The sequence below is a fragment of the Passer montanus genome, unplaced genomic scaffold, assembly GCF_014805655.1.
Source record: "Passer montanus isolate IOZ18808 unplaced genomic scaffold, ASM1480565v1 scaffold10, whole genome shotgun sequence".
NCBI classification, from domain to species: Eukaryota; Metazoa; Chordata; class Aves; order Passeriformes; family Passeridae; genus Passer; species Passer montanus.
Window position 1 is genome coordinate 20021688 of NW_024356505.1, and position 23105 is coordinate 20044792.

At 38.3% G+C, this 23105-nt stretch overlaps 1 protein-coding gene across 4 annotated transcripts in view; it reads right to left on the minus strand.

Moving 5' to 3' along the window:
- PPP1R9A (protein phosphatase 1 regulatory subunit 9A) overlaps positions 1-23105 on the minus strand; it is a 131525-nt gene that overhangs the window by 28855 nt on the left and 79565 nt on the right. For all 4 annotated transcript variants that reach the window (XM_039711944.1, XM_039711937.1, XM_039711930.1 and 1 more), the window contains exons 6-8: positions 14326-14461; positions 5954-6109; positions 447-500 (exon numbers count right to left, since the gene is read on the minus strand). In XM_039711944.1, coding sequence (XP_039567878.1) covers positions 447-500; positions 5954-6109; positions 14326-14461 — 346 coding nt within the window. The remainder of the gene's footprint in view (positions 1-446; positions 501-5953; positions 6110-14325; positions 14462-23105) is intronic.

Genomic DNA, 23105 nt, shown 5'->3' on the forward strand with positions numbered 1-23105 from the left:
TTCTATTAAATACCTTTAAACAAATCAGGTTTTTAAAAAATGCCAATATTGGAAAGTAGTGCAGGGATACTTTAGCATCACTTGTAAATAAAAACCTACTAACTTCAAATTGAATATTCAATCCAAATATAACTTTAAAACCTGAAAAAATGCATCAGAATTTTAAAACTAGCAATCTGCCATTTAGTTCTTATGATACCCCTTAAAACATATGTTTAATTGAAGCTACAAAAGTTGGTGCTTTCTTTTAATAGCAGCACTTAAGCTTTTTACTCAAAACTTGGAATAAAGAATATACAGCAAGACAAGATTTAGCTGAGCCACTGCGCTTCTTAATCAGCCTTTAATAAGGATGGTGACTTCTCCACCCACATAAAGATACATCTCCAGATCTGATTTTGCATGAAGAAAAAACCATTATGTATTAACCATATAGTGATTCTTACCTTTGTCTTCAGCTTCTGAATTTCAGCTTCTGTAACTGCATGTTTGATTTGCAACTAGAATTGAAAACATAAAATAAACAAGTGAAGTCACAGAGAGTACTCCGGTATTTTTAAAGCCTGTGCTGCAAGTTGAATACCTTATTACACAGCAGAAGGCCCCGAAGAGTGCTGCAGTGCAGTAGATTGTAAATTAAAATGTCTAGCTTGCAAAATGACTCAGTCTGTGCAACCTAATTAAAGATAGGATGCCGTCTAACCACTCATAATTTCAAATCAGAACATCCAATCTGTTTAGCAAAACCAAATGTCTTATGTTTAAAAAAATTAGATGTTATCCTGCTGGGCTTTGCTCTCCTCTGATGTGAATGTGAAATACATCCCAGTGCTAAAAGTCCCACTGCACTGATTAAAGCAGGCACATTACAAATAAGCAAATATGGAAATAAGTGATTTAACAACTCAAGAAGTCAGGAAAACCTTGAGGGAAGATTCCACACATTTATTTCATGCAAGAAGAGAGGTAAACTGATGCTATCTTTCACCAATAGCTGGAGTTACTCTGCACAAGCCAGCTAATCTCAGTTGAGGGCAGTTACACAGGGAAACTGTAAATAACAGCAACAGCATTCAAGCAACAAAGCGAGTGCAAGCAGATTAACAGCCCAGGCAGTGTGCTAAAGGTTGTAGTTACATCACCAAGCAGCCACAACAACAGGGGATCTGTGAAGGGAAAGGGCTGGTGTGGAGGACCTGGCACCCACCTGCACACCTGCTGTGGGATTTCTTCCATACTAACCTACATTTGTTCCTGTGGAGTGAACAGCCCACTAGAGCCTACACCCACCTGCACACCTGCTGTGGGATTTCTTCCATACTAACCTACATTAGTCTGTTCCTGTGGAGTGAACAGCCCACTACAGCCTGCTGCTCTGAGTGTATTAGGCAATGTCCTGAAACACCTTTAGTTTTACCACAAAAGTCTGCTATTCACATGCTGCAGGAACGCTCTGAAGTACAAACTGAACCACAGCTCCAACAGCGTAACCCTAATCCAAATGGAAATTATCACCCACATGTACCCAATACTGGCCTGCACCCCAATCCCTGCTGCTGTACTATTTAATGCAGGCAGCATGGACAAACTGACAGGCCCCAAAACCTCACACTGAATCAGTGAATAGGGTACGTTGGGTATGGAGGTCAAAAAATGAATTACAGCCTGAGCCAGCACTGCACTGGAGATAAGGCATTGTCCATTATTTATGAATAGAAGGAATAGCTACAGAAAAGCATGTTTTACATGCAGGTTACTTCTTTTACAAGAAAACACGAGCTTTTGGGAATAGTTTATGTGAGCTAATAGAGGATATGAGGTTGTTGCACTGAAACCAGAAACTAACATCTCTGGTGAAGCAATGGCTACATTCTTGAAGAACCAGCTGCTAGTAAGAAAATGTGCAAATTAATCAAAGGAGAAGTTCTGGAAGAGAGGAATAATTTTCAAAGTAATAAGAGCTATCACTGAGCTGACCAGTACAAGTATTTCTAAAAAATTCTAAGCCAATTTAGAAATTCCCTTTACATGAAATCTCTTGAATGCCCCTTCTTGTGGCATAGGAAAAGCACTCTCTCAGATATAGTTTGGTTTGCAAATCAGACACAATTAATCTACTGAATAAATCTAGTCCTTTAAGGTGGAGAATTCCTCAATTTATGCTGGACAGAATAAGGAGACATCGATTCACCGTTTAGGAATCTTCTTCCCAACACTCATTTCTTGGTCACTGTTTCCAGAGGAGACTGTAAGGACTTCTAGTCCCCACAATCATCTGTTACTGATGCTCACTTTTTGACTTTGCACTGAAAAGTGTTACGATTCTTCCTGTGCTCAGTGAGAGCAGATGGAAGATTTAATTTCAAATGAAATGAACAGACTACAGCAGCTTGCAGAGACACAGGTAAGCCATGGATCATGGGGCTCCTGCTCCAGGATGGAGAGGTGCCAGTGCAGCTGGGAACAGGGCACTTGGCAGCCCTGGAGCCGGTGTAATGGCAAAAAGTTGCCAGTGAAGCTACTGCACCTAGTAGGCCAGGAAGCTGAGAAGGACATACACCTTTTTATATACATATTAGAGGAAAAAAAGGAGACACTTTAATTAGCATTTGCAAGAGGTTACTTGCAATTTTTGAGCTCAGTCATTCCAACCTCTGATCTACAATTTTTAGAGATTGAGAACTGGTTTTTCTCCCCATTGCACTCCTGTTAATAGTGAAAAATTATTAAAGAACTATCTCAAAACTTCATGGTGTTTATAAAACGCCCAACCTTTGCTTAGTTCTGCTACACTGATGATGAGATAAAATCAGGGGAATAATGGATTAGTAGGTTTTTCCCTTTCAGACTTAATAATGATGTCAAAAAGCCAAGAGTCAAAGCCTTAGGCTGCCTGCTGACAGTCCACTCCCATCTCTTCTGAAACCCCACAAATCCATATGGAGCACTTAAAGAACTTATTATTACATACAAATAAACTCCAAATTGTTGCATAAATGACAATCTGCTCAGGTACAGATGGTTTTTAACAGTTATTTTTGTGCTCTCTGTTATTAAGTTAAAAAAAAATGAATACTGAGTACCCAGTCAGATCATTGAATCAGTACATGGTACAGCAGATCCCACTGAGGCAGAAGAAAGAAGACACTTTTCTGCTTAACAGAAAAATGTGTAGCTGGATATGTACTTTCTTTAAAAAAAGAACTAATTATTCTTGTAGAATAGATAAGAAATACTAACACATTTACACGTTACACTAAACAATAGGCAGGGTCAACTATTTGGCAAGAAAATCTGGACTCCATAGCTAAAATTTTTAAAGCAAGTTTACTAACAGGGGACCAGAAATCTTTATTCCATGTCCTATTTAATGCCAGACAAATTCTTGGCAGATACTATTTTGTTTTTGGTTTTTTTTTGGCTTTTAAGTCAATATAAAATTGTGAAGGCTTTACTTTAACAAAGACATTTTGAGTAATTTTTGGCACATTTCCTATTCAAGTATGTCTTGAAAAGCTGATTAATTTTCTACAAAACAATAAAACTTGTTATAAAAGGTAACTTTTAGAGAGAAAATGGATTGAATTCATCAAGACTGCAAAAGGTAGAATGAGATGAAAGTCTAGCAAATGTTAAAATACCAAGAGTACACTGGGAAGGAAAGTATGCAATAGAATCTAATAATCACCATGACAATTTTTATGCAATCATTATATGTTTTTGCATATAATGATCATCCCTTCTTCATATATTTCATTAAAATATGAAATAATGAATTCTTACATAAATGTCCCTTCTCCCCACAGATCTTGTCTCTCTTCAATCATCACAGCTAAAATAAAGTTTCTAGCTATTTCTCCCAAAGCAGTTTAAAAAAATCAGTTCTGTTTTTCTGCTTTACAGCCAGGAAAACAAGACTTTCAAAAGTACAGTGGGCATACCCGGGAATGCCCATCTCTCTTCTGACTTTCATTCCAAAAGCAAGGCATTTTAAATAAGAGTGCTCTCAGAGTATGGGAACATGATTTTTGTTGCAAAGACTGAATTCAACTAATTAGGTCAAACTATTATGCTTAAAGATTATGTCCTACCCATTTGCTTAATACTTTCATTAATCTCTGGAGTAAGAACAAGAAAGAACAGTTATTCTTTAAATACAATTCCAGAAAACACTGTGTGGGCTTGTGCAGTGTGATCATGAACAAGTCCTCCAGTGTTGAAAGAATTCAGGGCAAATACCAAGAAAAATACATGCACTCACTCGGCATCAGCCAACAAAACGCAGCTGTGTACTCTTAAAGACAATCCACGAAACAAAAGTGGCGTGCTCAGAACAGCAGTAACTGCGTGGGCTGCTGAAAGAGCCCACTCTTGGGCAGGAGCATTTCATGTTTTCTTCTCAGGCTCTCATCTACACTTACACTCAAGGATCCCAAAGTACCTTCATCTGGGCTCTAAAACAGCGGTTTTAGGCCAGTACAGAGGACAGGTCTGCAAATAACTTCAAAGCAGGCTGGATAAGCTCAAGTATGGCAACAGGCTGAGTTTACGGAAACTGTATTCAAGCACAGATTTAAAGGTGGTTTATTAAAAGGTGAGTTTCTTGCCCATCACTGCATCTGTGTTTTGCACAGCCTTGGAAAACTCACTGGCACACGGAGAATGGTAGCATATTCCCACCACTTTGAGACTGTATTCTATGTATGATGAAAAGTATTAGAAAATGAAGCTAAATGTTCTGCTAATTAGTGTAAGAGCGTGAAACTCTTGAAATATGGAGTGAGAAAATCATAATTTAAGCAATGTAAAAAGCTTTCAGGAACCAATAATGAATAACAGAAGGCACCCAAAGGCTGCAGGGGCTGTCACCAGAAAAGGGAAAGACTGGTTGCTCATTGAGCGATTACTTTGCACACATAACTCTTACTAGAGGGTAGTAACAATATATTTATATAAGATGAAACACCTGGTTTGAGTGAAGGCAAGAGGATAAGTGGAGAAGGATAAAAAAGGAATCACGGTATTTTAAAACTCCTATCTGGGCCCAGGTTCTGCTGCTTAGGAGAGGTTCTGGTTACTTTCAACCCTTCCATTTTCCCGTGTTTAAAGAAAAAAAAACAAATGTTCTTTACTGCCATCACTCAGCTTATTACTGCAAGCTTAGGTACATCCATTGTTTCATATCTTTATTTGCATGAGAATTCAGGAAAGCTTAAAAAGAAGCCACATCAAAAGCACACAGCCTAAAATACAGAAGAAATATCCCTCCATACTTTGGTATGTGAAATTAATTAAATGACCACAATGAACATCACAGTTAGTACAGGTGGATGCTGCACTACCTAACCATAAACTTGGCATGGTTTTGGTAAAACTTTGGTAAAATACCATCTTGAAGTATGGCTGCTTCCCCAACAGAGCATCTTTCTAAACACATGGCCAAACACATGACATGACTGTACACTGATGAGTTACTGGGGAATGGCATAGGATGAGTTTCACCTGTTTCTCTTCATTGAAATTTAACATTTGTTGTTTGGTTTTCCCAGTCACCTTTTATTGGAGCCTTAAAAAACCAAAGCAAAACAAAGCAAACCAAGGCAAAAAAAAAAAACAACCAACCCCAAACCCCAGCACCCTGCTAGAGATGAATGAACTTGCACTTTGTCTATGTGGCCAAACTAAGTGCTGAGGCAGAGTAACTTCTGTATTGAAAAGTTAATTTATAAATTGCCCTCATCAATATAACAGTCACCTGAAAGCTGATGCCAAAATATCTCCAAAGGCCAGTTCTACTTCTTTTGAGCAGAAATCTTTGAGTAATTGCGAAGTACTAAACATACAAAAAGCTAAAAACCGCTCCAGTTTTCAAGAGAAAAAACCCAAGCATTGAGGTAACTAGAAATCTGGTTCAGTGATGTAATTCAGGAGTATTTTCTGATGTATAACTTACTTCTTTGAATTTGTGAGCAAGTTTGCTGGTGTCCACATCACTGGGGGAGAACATGTCATCATTTTCAGGGAGATCGAACACTTCAATAGCCATGTCACCTCCTGGAAGGACAGGTCCCATGTCTTCATCTTCTTCATCTGTAGCATATTCCCCTGTCTTAATTTTATAGCATTTAAGAAATTCCAGTTATCCTCTTATTATGCAGAGACTATTCAAAGAGTAACTAAGATACTGTGCAATCACAGCATTCTGCATACAAAAAAGGTTGTCTTTGTCTTTAGCTATAACCCCAGCACTGATAAATTCTACCAGACAAAATATAACTCCACAGCAGTGTTTCAGTACATTAAGAGAGAAGAGAAAACAGTGTCTTAAGCACTAATAACTCAGTTCTCAAGCATTACTGGCTCTGTATTTTGATGGTTTCATCCTTTTCCAAGTGAGACCTCTTTTCCATTGGAAGAACTCTCCAAATTTATTTCAGATTTAACAAGGAATCTTTTCCAAACAGAAAAAAAGCAGAATACAACCAACAAGATCTTGATTAGTCATTAGTAAAGTCATCTGGATGAAGTAATTCTCAAGTGATATTCCATGTTGAATTTGAAAATTCATTGGTTTGTTCTTTATAAACAAATTAATAGAAAAGTCACACCCATGCAGAAAGACAACAGTAGGAAAAAGAAACCAAGTGTCAGAGACAAGTTTAGAATCTGAAGCCAGAGTTTACTCAATTTTTACCCTGAATATGGAGCTGCTTTGAACTAGTTTGGAACAATAAATGTGGGTGTTTCTTGTGTAGGTAAAACATGAGGTGCAAACAATTTGCTGACAAAATAGAACTTTGAAAAATCGTAAGCTGCAGTCAGTATCTCAAAACCAAACAAATTACAACAAAACAACAATATTGAAAAGAAAAAGCTTGAAGTATTGAACCCCAAGCTGCCTGCTCAGTCTTTTGCACACGTCTGTGTGCCCATCTCTCCCCATCCCTGAGGTGAATGGTACCACCTTGCTCCTGCAGGCTCCCTCTGGAAGCTGGAGTGCAGTGTGCACAGATCACCAACAGCCTGCTGGCTCACAGATGACTATGCAAACACGTTATAAAGCAAACACTTCCCTCAGGACCACATCTGGATTTATAAGGCTTTGGACTAAACAAATACATGGAAAAGGAAGGGCGGGGGGACCGGTGCAGTCTTTTTCATGTTTATACAGTAACACCACCAAAATTTTGACAAAACTATTCAAAGTTTTTCTTCATAAACTTTCAGTTCCTGAGATGAAGAAACATAATACTATTATCAGAAGTATATTCCCCATAGTGCTAAAATTATCTATTTGTGTAATTTTTTGACAAAAGGACTTTTCAAAACATGAGGTAAGAACTCAAATGTTTGAACAAAAGTCCAAACCTCAGCTTCCTATCTTAATTCAGTTTCTCAGCTGTTGTTTAGGCTTATGTGAATCTCTGTAAACTAAAAAGCAGTGCATACAAGATGTTGACCCCAGGTACACAGGACACACAGACAGCACATAGAATCATAGAATGGTTTGGGTTAAAAGGAACCTTTAAAGATCATGAAAAGCCTACATTCCTCTTTTCTTAAACCACTGACATTTTAAAAAACAAAGCCAAAACACATAGAAAGCATAAAATAGTACAGTAAAATTTTATGATGTTGAAAGAACTACTAAAAAGAAAGTAAGTCACCAACATGCACATTCATACTTTAAAATAGTCACTGTAAAGTGAGGCACTTTTTTGGCAAGTTATTGATGCCACTATAAATAGTAACATATTCTCCAATGAAATAAATAGTAACCATTTATTTTATATACTTCATGCCTACTAAGCATATATGGCTAAGAATTTCAATAGTCTTCTATTAAAAAAAAAGCTAAGAGCTGGTTTTGCTTCTTCTTTCCTTATTTAAGAGAAGCAAAGAATACACAGTCCATCTCACTGGAGTTTTCAGGCATGTAAGCACTATAGATATACAAAACAACACCTGAAATTGTCATTCTGTATGTCTAGATCTCAGGCACACACTAAAAAATCTTCTGTTACAATGCACCTGCAGTAACTTCTGGTTCTATTTTATTGTCCCTGGCTATGTGCAGTAGCTGTACAAACTGAAAATTTGGCTGCTAACTCTCCTGGCCCTTTCCAGGAGCATGTAAGGTCACCTTCACACACCATCAGGGCAACAAGAAGCAGAAAGACTAACTCTTAAAATTTCACTGAGATTTCAGAGAAATAAATTTTTGTGGGGACAAAATATAACAGTCCATGTACTTTCCATTTTGCAGCCATTATCCCTGAAATAAATAAGGTAATACACAACTGTAATTTCTGCATTAAAAAAATCCTAGTGGGTCCATCAGCAGTGGCAAGGAAATCTCTGTAGCATGCAAAGAGGAGGCAGACACAGGATCATTAACCAGTAAACTCATGCCCTGCTTATGTAAAACAAAACAGACCCGGCTCAGCTGCATGTGCATTTTAAAGAAATACATTAATACAAAATCCCAATTACATTTACCCATTTTGGCAAAGGAATAAAACAGACAAACTTAGTTAAAACTGATTTATCCAAAAACTTAAGCTAAAAAGAAGTACTGAATACAAAAATAAAAATGAAAACACATGAAGAAGTAAATTAGTGGGGAAAAATTCAAGAGCAGACAATATTCTACTGGCCTCAGGAGCCAGAGTGTTTGAAGAGGAATATCAGGCAGCTAAAAATGAACACAAAGGAAAATTTTGCTTAAAATTGTACATAATGAGTGTCAATGAGCACAGTCATTTTTGCTTCAATTAATGAAAAAAGTAGCTGTCAAAGCAAAGCGCTGCTCAAGTAAACAAGACACCAGGATGACAAGAACACATTACACAACACAGAAATAAATGGGACTTTTGCTTTTGTCTTCAAAATAAAGGGATTTCATCTTACAGTCACATGAACAACAAATTACAGCTTCAAAAGAACCAATGTGTACATTGAGGAAATATACATCATAAAAGTACATGAAACATACTTTCCCTGAAAGAATTCTCTCTGCTGACTTTTGTTGCACATGACACTACCAGACAGTAGCTGTTCACACACTGTGCCAGTTAGCTAGAATGTGAAATTCACTATTTTACTAGGAGCAGTAAGGCACAGAAAAGAAGTTGCCTTACTTCAAATAACAAAGCCCCGTGAGGTAAGAGTTGTAATCATAACTCCCTGAGGTTCCCTGCAATACATTTTGTTTCCTTATCCAGCAACAGCAATAATATTTTTAACTCCATAGCCAATGAAAACTTCCATGCTCTAGAAGGAAAATCTTAGACCCTTCATTCTGTGTTGGTGAGCAGAATTCATCCATGTAAAAGCCCTGTTTCTCACTTCAGTAGCACCCAGGGCTTAAGCTGGTCCCATCCAAAGCAATAGCTTCTGATATTAGCCATTCCATTTTGCCATATGCAATCACAGCTAATAGCATGAAATTACCAACATGAGCTGCAATTTTCCACTTCTAAAGGGAAAATGTGTTACTTGCATTGTTTAACTGCCTTAGCAGTAAATTTCTGAAATGTGCCTAACACTCCCAACCATAAAGAAGGAGCTGCAGCACCAGCCAGGATAATGCAGATAGACCTTCCCCAAATCACCATAACAAAGGCTGCATCAAGCTACAGCTTTTGCTCCTGCTGAAATTCTCCCACAATCAGAGAACACAATTTGAAGAACTATAAAAATAACTCAAGCCCATCTCTTCATTTGATTTTTTCTTTGATGGCTTATATTTAATTCTTTCAAAAGAGTGAACAAAAACATAATGGCATAGTATTAATCATTGCTTTTACAAGAGTGCATCATATTAATGATGTTGGAAAAAATGTACTCTCTGAAAGATTTGGTTAAAAAATGTACTCTTTGGGTGTTAAGACATTCAAGTACATTGCCACTTTTTTTTTTTGTGCGTGTCAATTTTAAATGTTGCTTTGATCTCAGCATGTCCTAATGAATGAGAATTTAAAATGAAAAAAATATTCATCTGACTATTAGTGATATAATAAAAATCACTTGCATTAAACTAGTTGTCTGTGGCCACAGAGTGAACAGAATCCTGCAATATATTGTTCATTTCACATTTTGCACCACCCCATGCAGACTTCTGGGGAACAGGTCATCTACTTTATGTGACTTTTATGATTTGCTGTAGAACATGAAGAAGATAATACCAAGTTCAAATCAAAATTCCAAGAAATGTCAGAATTTGACTCATGTGCACAGAACACTATGTTAACACAGGAAATTCAAAAGGTTTCAGCCAAGGATACAGATTCAGGTCATACTTAGCACACTAAGTAGGAAATACAAAGACAGTGCCTACTTCGAAGCCTTTGGGTTTTATTTTCTGACACGATGCTACAAATTAAAAAGAATGTGGGATTTTAGGACTCTAGACAAACTGGTGATGAGCAAACTCTGCAGCAGGCTATCTACAGGCAACATACTCTCCCAGCTTTACTGTGACTAGCACAGACTCACCAGGAAATGCCAGTGCTGCCTATTGTATGTAACACCTGAGAAATAGCTGATACTACTGGCTCAAGGGCTTGGCTTGTGAGAGCTTAACAACAAATTGTGAGCTGATGCACACTTATCCTGCTGGTCTTTGCAGGGACTCCACTGTGAACATCCATCTTCTTTTCATGTTCATCAGTTCTGCACAAGGGCTTTATGCAAAAACTTAATGAAGGAGCACCTGAAAGCATCCTGCAACCCTGTGACGGCCCATGGTAACAGTAGATTCTGAAATGCAGGGCATTTATATAGTAAATGATGAGTTTTCAGTATTACACAGTAAATGACAAGCATTTTAGAAACACTATGTATTAGTGTAAATCTTGCCCAACAAATAGCTGTCAGGCAACATTCCTGCAAGGCAATGGAATGAGAAGGTAGCAGGCTAACACTGCATCTCTAAATTTAGTATCCAACTCAAGTCCACTGCCCACTAGCTGGCAAAAACCAAAACTGTCTCATAATACTGCTTTTTAAAGTAACTTGGATCCTCCTAAAATACCTACATACTCCTTGGGCTATGAAGACTTTCAGAAGCTCCAAAACAGAGGAAATCCAGCGAGCTGGTGACACAGCAAGATAAAACATCAGAACTTGTACATGCCTGGCACACATTCTCTTCCTGTGGTTTAACCACCTCTGACAAACACAAGTCACATGCCATGACCACAGGACTCAAACAAGTTCACTGACTTCCTGCTCTGGAAAACTTAAAATGTTATTGCTGTACTTGTGGTGAAGTCTCTGAGCCACAGAATCTGGCAGTCTCAAGATCATTTTCTTGTTTATTTATGCAGCACTGTACCGGGAGATCCATGGTACCATATTTTAAACAGTGCAGGAAAATGAACAGGATGGCTTGACAGCTCTGAGACTGAGCAACTTGTGTAATTCTGAGCTGCCTCAATGCCAAACTCCTTACATGGGCAATCCAAACACCCCTGAACTCCAAGCAGAGTCACTACTCCCTCTGATGAAAAAGACTCAGAAGGGTAGTAATGATACACTTGTGATCTACACTTGTAGATATTCATTCAGCCAGTGCAAACTGAGATTTTCTTGCCCAAAAGAGCCAAAGAATGCAGGGCTGGTGGTGGTGTCTGGCAGCAACATAAACCCAGCCAGACTTGTCCACACAGAGCAAGGTATGCTCAAAGAAGTAATGCTCATATTTGACAGCAAATGGAGCAGAAGTGCTTGTGGTGACCAAAAATGTCTTTGAACTGATGTGCATTAGAACACAGTTTGCATCATGTCAGTTGTCTGGGAATGGTGCAAAGTTATGTGAGTAGACCTGGATAGTATAGTCAGATGGCTAAAAAATAGTAATATTCAGATTACTGCAGGTATTCAATAAAATCTATTTCTGGTAAGTCTCAGCATTAAGAACAGGAACATGCTATACTGCATACTTTAGTAACTAAACCCAGCATTTATTCTGAAAATGTTTACCACCCATGTCTCAAATATATACATGGTATCAAGTAAGAAATGTGTATGACCCTCAACAATCCCAACGTAGTTTTAAGCACTGCATTTGTTCTCAGACCTAATTCTTTCTCCTTCCAAAAGAGATAATTGATGAGATCATCTGGATCTCCTCTGGTAAATGTCTTTTCCTTTCTTCCTCCTTTCCTCATATGCAACACAAAACTCTCCTCTGCACTCCAAAGGCCATTGCCAAAAATCATGTCATAGTCACAGAGATGGTCACCATTCTCAGGGTAGTGCTAGAATAAGAAAAAATACCTTTAACTCTCTTGATTATTGAAAACATTTGTGGAAAACTTGCCCAATTTTATTTTCTCTCTGTGATCCAAAGCACTACCAACAGAAAACACTTTGTGAATTTAGTATCTTTAGTGAAAAATGTATGCAGTGAACAGGACTTAAGAGTTTGTAACCACCAAATTGTAAGGACAAGACACATCACAAAAAGTACCTGATACCTACTCACACCTACTCATCCCTGTCCTCTTTCAATACTGTCCTGGGAAACTCTTGCATGGCCATCAGTGTGACAGCTTCACCATTAGCACCTTCACAGCAAAAATCCCTACTGAAGGCTGAAGTACTACGAGGATTGATCAATATGGGTTTCACAACATTTTCTTTATTGCCAGATGGTGAGTAACGCCACCTGTGTGGTGCATGAAGGTAAGAAACAAAATCATTTGAGATCTTTTGCAGGTGGATGTGTCTCACAGATAAAAGGTGCAATGCATCAATCACTCACACAGGTCAGCCACACACCCCTCTATGTGTAAGTACACAGTGAGAAAGATTTGATCATCAGGCATTTGGGACACCCTTCTCTTGCCTGTGTGAAAGCAATCAGACCACGCTCACCATAAAATGGTGCTGAAAGTCTTGGAACCCTGACATCTACAGCACGGTGTGATGAGTTGTGAAAAGTCTCTTTTCCCAAAGCCTACTCACTCAATTTTGTTTTTGAAGAGATTGTACGAGAGTTCCTTCAAGAAACTTCTCTTGAATTTAATTCTAGACTAAAGAGAAGTTAGAAACTTGCATGTTTCTGTAGTTTGAGGAGGGAACAGAGAGGATATGGATTTTTCTATCCTTCATGGTCTCCCACAGGCACACATACATATGTATGTATGGTCAGCTCTTATTTACATGAGTTACATATGTCCCTGTGACAGAATTAATTCTAAGTCATACTGTAATATTTTTATTCTTAATATCAGTGGAAATTACAGTAAGTGAAAGCATTACTGGGGCTAGACAGATTTGTACTTAGTCTGTTGGGACACGTCTGATTGTTCTGATATATTGCTATTTTAACAATGTGTTTCAAAATCTGAATATATCCTGATTCTATGCCAAGAGTATTTTTTTCTAAAAACAAAAACTAACATGAATTAAATGCATATCATGAATTCTCTATCTTCCCTTACCTACTGTTCCCTTACACAAAAAAAACCCCAAAAAACACCTGGCCCAGGATGACAACACACTAATACATGGAGTCTAGCATTTCAAACCATATTGCTCAAGATGATGTGAAATGATGACAGTATGCTTGAGCTATATGGAAGCAGTTTGTTACAAAACCCAGCAGCTTATTTAGGGAGCAACATAGACAGCAGCAGTCTCTGAAAAAGCTCTCAAAGTAATTTTTCCAAGTATCTTGGTATTTAGGCACACTAGGAATTTTATGAGAATGGAAAGAAATTATGGAAATTTTACTGCACAGAGTTGTTACTTTCAAAATCTTTGCATTCGCACTAACAGTAGGCATGAATATACACTTCAGACAAGGTATGCTAATTCTCTGTCCTGAGGAATATTTGTTCACACAAAAACAAAATCACAGTGTGTGGAAGGAGGGGTCTTACCTAGAATTTCAGAAAACATTCTGACTTAAGAAGAATATAAATTCTTCTAAAAAAAACCCCAACTTCCTCAACCTCTCTGCAAATTAAAAGGCAACTTTTACCAGTTTTCACAAAACTTTAATGCTTCAGTGCGCAACCAAACAAGCTTTACTCCCTTATTTGAGAAAGGCATAGGCTTTCAAGGAAGAGGAATGCTTACAGAAGCATCAACCAACTTGATATTTGCTCTTCTGGAACAAAACAAACCCTTTAAATCCATGATGAAAAGTTTTTCTATACATTTGTTCTTCATCAAAATCTGTAAAAATCATTGGCAAAAGTAATGGGAAGGTCCAAAAGTTGACCTCTGAGTGGCAAGTAAAAATAAGGAAATAGGAATAAAAACCAGAACATTAAATAACAGCAAACAGTGAAGCACTGGACAGTCTGTTACCTCATCATCATCTGCATCATACTGTGCATAGTGCTGCTCCAGCAGCTCTCTCTGGCGGCGCTCTTGCTCTAGAGTTTGGCTGATCAGCTGCGCAACCTCACTCACTTGTCCCGGTTTTTCTCGTCCAATTACAAACCTAAACAAAACAAGAGTGGAAAAAATATTACTCCTACTGTTTACTGAAGTTCTAGGGTTTTAGCCATTTCTAGGATACAGGGTAGCCTTCTTCTCCAAAGATGCATAGTTTTGATTGTTTCAAATGTGTTCTGTGGATGAGATTTGTCACAAGGGCACTGTGTGCAGGAGTGGAGTGATCAGACCATGACAGGTCTGGTCGCATGACTGGAGGGGCAAAACAGAAGGGACCATTACAAGCCACCACCCCAAGCTTCAGTAAAGTATCATCACTTCCATTCCTTTCAGAGCCATGTATTTTCCAGAAGGCTACAGGAGCCCAGGCTGTTATGGATGCATAGTAAGAGCACTTATGGAAGCTGATAGTGAAAGGAACATGCATCAGAGTAACTCCTCCCCACTCTGACTTAGAAGTTCTTCCATTTCTGAGCCTTTATATTTGTCTTCCTCCGGTCTAGGAAACAGAATCTATTTCCACATTTTAAAATCTGACAGACGCTATTTCCTTAATTTTAAGCTGCATTTAAATCTGTCTTTTATTTGATGAACTTCTGTTGCTAAGGAACGTTTTCTCCACTGTTAGCTACAGCTGAACACTGGGTGCACACTTCCTTGGCTTAACAAACACAAGGGAAGTGCCTCTTTCTTGGTTGAGACTTACAAGAATGCTTCTCAGTCTTGCTTTCAGCAACTAGAACTCAGAATTGGTTAGGATTGTAACCACCCTTTTTTTTTTTTCCCCAGCATACTGGCATAACCATATTTAGATATTTTGCTATCTCAAAACTAATCATAAACACCCATTACACAGTACCAACACACTGGGAATTACTGAACAAAAGCACAATTTAAAGATGTCAAGCTGAAGAATTATTTTCTTAGAAGGCTAAAAAGATAATTAGGTAATTACAGATGAAAGAAGTATTATGTAGAGCTGAAAAGCACAATAAGGTGACACCGAGATACTGGATATAGTAAATTATTTGTTCCCACAACATCTGGCTCAAATGATGAATTTAATTTATTATTTGAATGAGAGGCAGAAATGTGCATTATATCTCATGTATGAAAACTCTTTTCATTAGTGCTGCCTATCACTGTTAAAATCCCTTGGGATTTGTCATCCATGTGTAAGCCAACTTCCCAACAGTGGATGACCCTGGGTCCATTTCCTATGACAAAAACTGTTTCAGATTCTATGAAATCAGGCACTACAGAAAGGACTGCAATTTGGACATTATTTCAACATCATCAAAACATCCAAGCTACTAATTACTTCCAAAAGGAAAAGAAAGGTGAAAATTAGTGACTCCAATTGAAATAAAGGCACAAGGTGCTCTGAAAATAATTTGCAAGAAGGTGTCTTAGCTTAAAAACATCACCAGCAAATACAGCAGAAACTAGCAGAGAATCAAGGCAATAACATCAGCATTTTAATCCTGCTCAAAACAGATCACAGTCTGGCACTCCTATCCCACTATTACAAAATATGACATTACTTCTCAGTAATGACAAAGACCTTGAGCTGAAAGAAAAAGAATGTTTCTTCATGGCCCCTACACTTCATCTGTTCTGCATACTGACTCACAGACAGATCCTGTTTCCTCTAAATTTTGATTTTAGAGCCAAGTATTGCACAGACTAAACCAGTCATGTTTTCAGACTGAACTGGGAGGAACAATGAACTTTTGAAATGACTAAAGGAAGTTAAAAAAAGGATTTAACCTGTACCTGCTACTTGTTTGTCTCCTCTAATGTAAAAACAAATTAAAATTTAATACGGAAAAAAGTAATTTATATTAAAAAATTTAAGCAAAATTATGCATGAGTATATTATTTACACAGAGTAGAGGGAGCACCACATTTGTAAACACCTGAGGGAGATCCTCAATATGTAAAGTTATGAAATCACACAAAGTGATGCAAATATTGGATTCCCTCTGGCCCTCTGCCTCGTAATTTACCTTCCCTGGGAAATACAAAACTCAAAATACTTCATACAGTCACCTTTTACACTGAAAACTTAGAATAGACAACACATAATGCATCCAAAGTCTGGTAATTCCTGATAATTTAGAAGTGTTGTAAGACACATTAGATTGCAATGCAGTAATATTTTCATACAGACAAACAAAATTAGGTAGGATGTAAAAATATGAAGCCTTAATAACAGAATTTCTTTTGCATGCCAAAGACACAGTTCACAATAATGTGATTTTCAAGGCTTGAATCACATTTAAAAACGAAGTTACTCTATGATACCTGAAGCTGTTCAATGACATATGAAAAAAAGTCTCCAAGCAATGACAAAGTTTAAAGCAAATGTTTTCCAAAATAGAAATATACTAGTCATGTTCTATCTTACTAAAATTTATTTCTTTAGAGTGAGGCATATCCAAAATGTCTGAAAATAAGTTTTTAGAAGCATTCAATCTACAACTGATGTCAGTTCTAGACAAAGAATTGTAAATTCATAAAATGGAATACTATGTTCCCAGCAATTACAGTTTTTACAAACTAAACCAAACTTTTTGTCATTTTACATTTCCATAATCTTAAGAATACCATTCATATAATTATACTTAACTAATTGAGATAAACCATAAATTATAAAGTTACACTTTAAAGCGAGCTGAATAAAAAGAACTTAGAAAACCATAAAGCAGGAGCAGTTATTAAAAGCATGAATTAGATATTTATTCTAAGCACAAATTAGATATTTATTCACAGAACAGCTTTTAATACAAGTGTTTAAATACAAGAAAGAGACATAAGGCTGTGACTCACGACCAAAAAATCAGTCACTGAACCACAATACACACACTTCAACTAAGTAGCTAATTAAATATTTCAAATCATTTGGCTCAACAAAATCAATCACATGCACTTCAGACTTTATTATTAGTCTCAAGGGCTAGAAGTATTATAATAAAGAACTATACATTCTGTCAGCAATAATATATTTGAGAAGCTGGTCAAGTTTACAGAATTAGAGACAAAGGAGCATTTTATAGCCTTTAAACCACATCACAACAATAATATTCCCCTAGATTATTAAAGCCAGCAAATGCAAAATAAACCCCAGCAAATCTATGACACAGCCATCACTGTACTAAATTTTAGGTCTTTACTGATTTTTTTCTGAAGTCTGCAAAAAAGAAGGAAGGAGAAGGAGAGAGACAAGGCATGAACTGCCCTTGATACTCAAGAGCTACATGCAATTTAGCTGAATTACCAGCCGTGAAATATTCTTTGTGGTTGTAGTTAAAATGAACAGGGATGGAGTTAGAAATGTAATTAATATTTGACTCTACAATGGATTTTAGAGTATCTAAAAGAATTACGTATCTTGAGAAATTGAAAATTAATTACAGTAGTGCTGGTTAAGAAAAGCATTCTACTGAAATTGGAAGCAACTCCTACATCTCCTGCAATCCATGATTTAAATATTCTACAGCACACAGACTTCTGCATATGTCCAGCTTTTATTAAAAGAGGATCTGCAGACCTGTGCTTCTTGCAATAACTTATTGATTTTTTTATCAACTATGGAAACCAGAAACATTATTATAAAAATTAATTAATTTTAAAAATATTGCCACTGTGAAAATAACTGGTACTAAAAAAAATTGCCAAGGCACCAAATCTGTGATGCGAAACTGAAGTTCTGCAGCACACACTTTTAGTGAAATGAGTTAAGGATTTCTCCTGAAAATACTTCAGGAATTATGTGCTCAGTTAAAAATACATTAGCATGGTTTCCTTAAATCCAACAAAAATCAAGTGAGAATACAGCAAACACATTCTGAGAAAGAATGGGGGTTTGCTGTAATAGTATTCAAAATCTTCTAAACTTTCCTAAAATACAGTTTTGTATAGTAAATGTGCAATTGTAAAAAAATTACAGTGAAATTCACTCAGGGAGTTTTACAGTCAGATGCCTCATCCCTGGAGCTGTTCAAGACCAGAGTGGATGGGGCTTTGAGTAACCTACTCTAGTGGAAGGTGCCCTGGCAACAGCAGAGCGGGTTGGAACCAAATGATCTTAAAGGTTCCTTTTAACTCCAACAACTCTATGATTTTTGAAATGGTTTTCCTCTGAGCTTTCAAGTCTGAAGCTGCTTCAGCTGCCATTTATCTCATTTATTTCAAGATGTCTTCAATTACCTACTTTGGCTGATTCCATTAGGTTAACAGCCACATAATTAATCCAAAGTGCTAAAAGGGGTGTGAACCCTATTAAGAAAGCAGTTTTATTTAGCAGCAGCACAAGCTGGAATTTGTGTGGTTATAATGAGCAAGATCAACCTCTCCCAAACAGCACTCTCAAATGCAGAAGTCACTGACTGCACATTAGGAATTCATGATCTATGAGCTTCCATTATACCTCTTGATATGAAATTATGTGAAACTCATAAACACTCTGAATCATTTCAGTTGGAAGGAAACCGGTCCAACTTAAGCCCCTGACTTGAAAAGAAGGCAAATTTTGTCATGGCCTTGATCAGAATTACCCTTAGTGTAACTTCTCTCCATTGCCTGTTATTTTGTCCCTTTGTACCGAGAATACAAATAATATTGGGTTTATCCATTCTGCCTCATGGAAGGTAGTTGAGACAGCAATAAGATGCCTGACATTCCATTCTCTTCTTTTGAATGAAGATGTTCTTTCCACCTCTTCCCAGGAGGCTGCCTGCATATCTGCTCTCTATCTCAGTGTTGCAAGGGATGCTGCTCCAGATTCCTGACTCACTCAAGCCCTTGCCTCATAAGGTTTCTGTCAGCCCATTCCTGCAGGCTGTTAAGATCCTGTGATTGCAGCCCTTTGTTACCCTATCTACCTCACGTGCAAATTTATGTCAGTAAATCCACCCAGCCCACCCCTGCATCAGCAACAGGCATGTGCACAGCAATCTTTAAAGCTGCTAGGCTGGAACCAAGAGGACTGGTAGAGGGAAATAAAAAAGGTTTGCCTGGAGATAACTGAGTGATCCAAAACTCCAATTCACATAAGTGAAGAACTCTGCCTGGAGACCAGCACCCTAAGAAACATCATGAAATGATGACCAGAACGGGGAAATGAATGAGTGAAGTTATTCAAGATCAAGTAAGAAACATCTAAGAGGGCAATCTGTGTAATATCTAGTGCAGGATGCTGGCTATATGAAGCCAGTACAGATAAACAGACTTTGGGAAGAGCCTCCAAGGACCTTGGAGACTGAGGTGCCAGTAAGATGAACTGCTGTGCAGAAGTTCTGCAGCCTCTATCCTGTCCCCAGACCCAGGATGAGGTAAAGTACCCTGAATTTCAAGACAGACAGTAGGACTTCAGCTTACCACCTTTGGTCAGAAGGGACCATGCCACGAGCAGGGACAGCTTCCACTATATCAGGTTGCTCAGGGCCCCATTCAACCTGGCCTCGAACAGTTCCAGGGATGAGGCATCCACAAATTTTCTGAGAAACCTCTTCCAGTGCCTCACTATCCCGTGAGTAAAGAACTTCCTAATCTCTTCTCTTTTAGCTTAAAACCACTCCCCCTTGTCCTATCACTATCTGTGTAAAAAGTCACTCTACCTCTTTTATATAAGCCCCCTTTCATATAGTACTGGAAGGTACTATAAAGTCTCCTCAGAGTCTTTGTTTCTCCAGGCTGAACAATTCCAGCATTCCCAAACTGTCTCCAGAAGAGGTGCTCCAGCCCTCTGATCAACTCTGTGGCCTCCTCTGGACCCACAGCAACAAGTCCAGATCTTTCTTGTGCTGGGGACCCAGAGCTGGATGCAGCACTGCAGGTGGGGTCTCACAAGGCAGAGAAAGAGGCAGAATCACCTCCCTCACCCTGATGGCCATTCCTCTTTTGCTGCTGACCCAGGATGTGGTTTGCCTTCCTGGCAAACAGTGGTATCAGTGGTACTGGTGGATGAGCAGCAAAATCACAGATGAAGCATCAGAAAAGCCTCAGCAGACTCTCCACAGCATCTTGGATTCTTGGATAAAAGCCCCTGATAAACTATGCTGCTATCAACACTAAATGGAGATTGAGTCAGACAATTAGGTAGTCATGTAAAAAACCCACACAATAATATCAGTGCACTTAGATTAATTATTCCTCCAGAAATCAATTGTAGTCTAGGGCCTCACTGACACATTAGCTTTACTCAAGAGTACTTCAAAATTAGCCAAGAGATTCAATGTTTTGGCACCTCTCCACATTCTGGTCCTTACATTGCTCTGTTCTTCTGAGAGTGCACGTTAAGAATCAATTCCATCTCTTTCCAGACAGCCTGACAGTATTCCAACACAATCCTTGCTTAAAAGGTTTCCTTGAATACAGGGTGATAATTTAATCAGCATTTGCTAGAGCACCACAGCACTCTTACAGGAATGACCACTTCAAAGAAACACATTTCTGTGTTGTTAAATCTGTGCTTTAACACACCTGAATGCAGACACTTCTGTTCAGAAGGTGCAAGTGCAAGCAGGCCATGTTTATAAAAAAACCAGATTGCTTTATCAGGTGAGATCTGTCTTCCCTCACTCTCATCCTTGTTGGCATCCACAGGCAAGAAATCCAGGAAGAAAACACAGGTAGGTCACCAGTAAGCTTCTGAGTTCAGACCATGCATGCTCTTAATCTGGACGATTACATGATCCAGATTCTAGGCAAGACAGACCACTCTCACAGCACAGTCCAGCTAAATGCTCCTACAGCATCATCCATATATTTGGTGAGTTGTCCTGCCAGGATGAACAGCAGGTGTTTCTGCCCAGCTGTCACAATGCTGTATCCCATTAATCAAGGTGTAACAAAACTGTGTGGGAGCTTCCACAAAATAGTATCTTGGATGAAGGAGTACAAAAATTAGCAAAATAAACATATATGATGATATTGCAGTTGCAGGGTTAGTAGTTCATGTTTAAATCCAATCAAGTTGAGAAAGAACTAATTCAAAACCTGTCAAGTTGTTCCCTTTTCCAGGAAAAGAAAAGCTGTTCCTAATTAAATCTAGCCCCTTTAAACCTTACTCATTGATGTTATATTTGATTTTAAAAGCCAAGCTCCAATACCTAGAAAAATATTTTATAATTCAGACAAAATATTTAAATGAATATTTCTTTATATATTTCACACTCAAACATCTAATTTCCTGTCCTAATGTGCAAATATTTTTTTTAAAATTACCATAAAATTCAAATTAGCAAGAACTAAAGACACAGGGGCTATGTTTATGCCAGTAACTCACACAGTGCCAGGGAATGCTTCCAAGTACTAGTAACTGGTCATCATATCAAAATTGTATTTTACATCACTGAAACAGTCTTGGAAACAGCTTGACCCAAGTTAACTAATACTCTACTAAAGAACTCTCAGAGTCCAGTGAACAGTTAGAAAAGCCTAGCAGTCAGCTTGGATGTTTCCAATGGACCATTTGGATATGGCCACCCTGCTCAGAAAGGTACAACTCTTTAAGGGCAGGAGCACCGGCCACGCTGGTGCCAGCTGGCCTCAGCACAAAGAACAGCCCAAGGCACAGCTTGTCTACTACACAGGCACAGCCAAGGAATACAAACCAGCTCAGCAGCGATGAATGCAGTCTTATCTCACGCATGCTAAGCGGTCAGAGGACTCTTGAGTAATTTTTCATGTTCAGCACACTACTCCTGGTAGTCTTACAGGACAATTACCAGTGGTTGTAGGAGTACTTTGCAGAAACCAGAAAGAAAACATATTATGGAATCTTTAGTATAACCACAGTGGATTAAAGAGGAGATGTTTACACCACTTTGGCACACAGCAGCACACATTTAGTTTCTGCAGGATCCATAAATCAGGTTTATCAAAGAAGCAGAAAGTGCACCAAGCACACATGGCTTCTGAAGCAGCCCAGCATGAAGTCCCAGCTCAGCAATCAGCACTGCAGAGCAAAGGACTTTTCTTTCCTTCTCTTTTAATCCCCTCAGCTCCGTGCTTGGATTCCAGGATAAAGAAATAGACAAGGAAAGGAAGAACAAAACCACAATCCCCAGAAAACAGATAACGCAATCCAGTTCTCTTAAGCAGACATGGAGGGTGGTATCTTTGGTTTGGGTCCTGTCTCATTACCCAGTAATTAGCAGTCCTGCCTCTGCCACAATGGGGATCTGCATGACGGAGAATGCCTGCAAATTTTGAAGGACCCAACTGTTTCACAGGGTGAAAGCACAGGCAGGCAAAGTCAGAAGGAGCAAAAGAAAATCTGCACAGGCATGCACACTGGGAGAATTATTACCTAGACAAGGGAGTCACAACAGAGGCACACTGTTCAGTGTTACTGTCAACACCAGCATTCCCCCTGGGGCACACTGCTGTGGCGAGGTCCTGAGGCACACTTCATCTGCCCCCTGCACTGCCTCAGCTCTTGCAAAGAGCTGACTGTAAAAACTGCCTTTCCAGATGCTGTGGTGGCAAACAAAACTAACAGCAGGCATGCAAATACTATTTTAGGAAACGGTATATTTTTCAGAAAAAATTCATCTCAAGATGGGGTGAGGAATTAGCTGAGAAAGGAATAAATGATATTTCAAGTTGATGTTAAAGAACGATCAATTAGTTTTACTTTTTACCCTTTAATTGCTACTTGCATAAGAGCTATACAAATGTAA